Consider the following 2,529-nt stretch of genomic DNA (forward strand, 5'->3'; position numbering starts at 1 on the left):
GATGCAATGTTACCACATTAAGTGCTAGAGGCAGAAGCAGAAAATGAGGAGATGAGCAAATGGCACCACAGCCTGGACAGACAAAGCAAGATGGAACAGTCAAAGAGAGAAAGTCAAATGCTGAAAGGAAGTTCAAGTCAAACAAAAGGTAAGTTGGCAGATGAAGAGCAGGAAGAATTCCAGAACTACAGAAATAACAGCACCAGAGACAGAGCAGATGTATTAGAAATACAGCTCCATTTCTCTTGACCCTTTTTCACACTACCTCCATAAGAAACTTTACACCACCAAGTCTACATCTAGATCACGAATATCCTCCGAAGTGAGCTTGAACTTTCCCCAAACCACGTAATCAATGGCCTATCATCCTTCAAAGCCCAACAAATCCCACCTCCTACACAGAACGTTCTTTCCTCCCTATAGAACTGTCACACTGTTCAGCATTTTTCCACTATCAGTGCTCTAACCCCCAATTAGGTTTCAGTGGCTTCTCCCATAGCACCAAAAGTGGTTCTGGGAGTTAGTATTTGATACTTGCTGGATCAGTATTCATTTAATAAATTCCTACTAAGTAATTTCTTGGCCACTCTATGTAAAATTTCACAAGTCTTCTGCATAGCACTTACCCTCTTTTTACAAAACTAATCTCTTTGGTCATTAACATACTTGAAGTTTATTTAATCTCCTTTATCTTTTCTCTACCATTAGTATGGAAGCTACAAGAAAGCCCACCAGATTCTCACTCTTAGCGACCCCCATTAGGTTCCCAAGGCTGTAAATCTTTCTGGAAGTATACTGCTTCATCTTCCTCTGGCAGGCAGAGAAGCTGGGGGTTTGAACCACTGACCCTCTGGTTAGCAACCAATAGCCTAATCCACTAGGCCACCAGAGCACCTTTATGCTACAAGAGGACAAGGATTTTTGACAGTGTTCTTCATTGCTGTCTCCTCCAGCGCCCAGAACAATGGCTGGAGGTAAAAGCCAGATATAAAGTGATTTTTTTCAAAGTGCATGAAATTATAATCAATCACAAAAGACTGCCGTTAACAAAGAGCACCTCCACCCAACAGGCTCACAAATACATGTTGAATAAATCAATACTCTTCCCAAAAGCTGGCGTGCAAAAAATCACCCAGGGAGGTGGTTAAAATACAGATTCCCAAGCCTGTGCCCACGAATTCTGATTTCACAAATACAATGGAACTCTGCAGTCCATATTAACAAGCTGGGCAGGGGACTGAGGTAAGTGACCGACCTATCAAGCTGGTGAAACAGTGAGTTTTGGGAAAGGAGACTTTAAGTTTGGCCCCAAAAGCTGCTCAAAGCTAAAACCCACTGCCCTTGAGTGGATTCCGACTCATAGCAACCATACTGGACAAAGTAGAACTGCTCCATATGATTTCCTTTATGGAAGCTAACACATCTGTCTCCTGCAAAGTGGCTGGCGGGTTCGAACAGCCGACCTTTTGGTTAGCAGTCGGGCACTTAGCCACTGTGCCACCAAGGATCCTGAGAAGTTGCTCAGGACAATCAAATACAGGTTGAGCGCTTGCTGTTTACCAGAGCATAGGGTACCACTAGATCGGAGAAAGGCGAGGTCTCTGCTCTCCCAAGACGCAATTCAGAGCCCGGTGGCGGGGTACGCAAAGAGGAGCCCTTCGGCGTCTGCGTTCTGCGGCTCCCTCCCACCTGTGTGCGCTCCCGCCGCCGCAGGTCGCCCAGGCTCCGCCCCCCCGAGCTTCACCGCCCTCCGCGCGCCCCGCCCGCGAGCGCCCAGTCCGCGCGCTGCGGCCTCCCTCACCCGCGGGCCCCGAAGACGCCGCAGCAGCGCGTCCTCGTCGTCCTCAACGTCGCCGAAAAGGAGCTCCTCCAAGCACCGCTCTACGGATGGTTTGTCCTCCTCCAGCGCCAGACGGTTCTGTTGCCGGAGCTGCCTCTCCTCCTCCACCGCGACTGCAATTGTAGTGGTCGCCGCATTCGGCGGGGCCGGCGGTTTCCGCTGGGATGAAGGAACAGCCTTTGGGGCCGGTCCATCCGGCCTTGCTTCGGTTCTCCTGTCCGGCTTCATTAGGGCTTTACGATGTTGCTTCCCTCTGCTACTCGGATCCGGTTTCATTCGGTTCCTTCGCTCCGGCGGCATCGTTGGGTTTGAGAAGAAACGCAAGCGCTCACGTGGAACCTCACTGCGCATGCGCCAGGACACCGCTTTCCGCCGCCACTGAGACCCGGGGGGAGGCCGAAAGGAGCCTGCGCAGCCTCCTAGCACGTGACCCAACACTCCCTCCCTACGTAACGCCCACTCCCCTCGCGTGCCCCTCCCCCTGTGGGAGTTCCTCTGGGAGGGCCAATCTTCCGGGTGTAGGGGGAAGCGGAGTGACAAGAGTGGAAAATTTTTCCAACACAACTTCGCAGCTGCAACACATTGAAAGGAGTGCAAGAAAGCTAGAATATGAACTGGGATGATCGAATGAAACTTTTACTCTTCCTCCTGACTTTTTAAGCACTTGGCTGAACCGTAGCCCAGGTTTC

The 2,529-nt window shown here is 50.7% G+C and overlaps 1 protein-coding gene across 1 annotated transcript in view; it reads right to left on the reverse strand.

Moving 5' to 3' along the window:
* Positions 1 to 2,140, reverse strand: part of UTP18 (UTP18 small subunit processome component) — a 55,379-nt gene extending 53,239 nt beyond the window's left edge. The window contains exon 1 of the mRNA XM_007942166.2: positions 1,644 to 2,140. Within this exon, the coding sequence (XP_007940357.1) occupies positions 1,644 to 2,140 (497 nt within the window). The remainder of the gene's footprint in view (positions 1 to 1,643) is intronic.
* Positions 2,141 to 2,529: the final 389 nt, after the last annotated feature.

The sequence above is a fragment of the Orycteropus afer genome, unplaced genomic scaffold (genome assembly GCF_000298275.1).
Source record: "Orycteropus afer afer isolate SDZICR_OR568_19922 unplaced genomic scaffold, OryAfe1.0 scaffold00085, whole genome shotgun sequence".
Classification (NCBI taxonomy): domain Eukaryota; kingdom Metazoa; phylum Chordata; class Mammalia; order Tubulidentata; family Orycteropodidae; genus Orycteropus; species Orycteropus afer.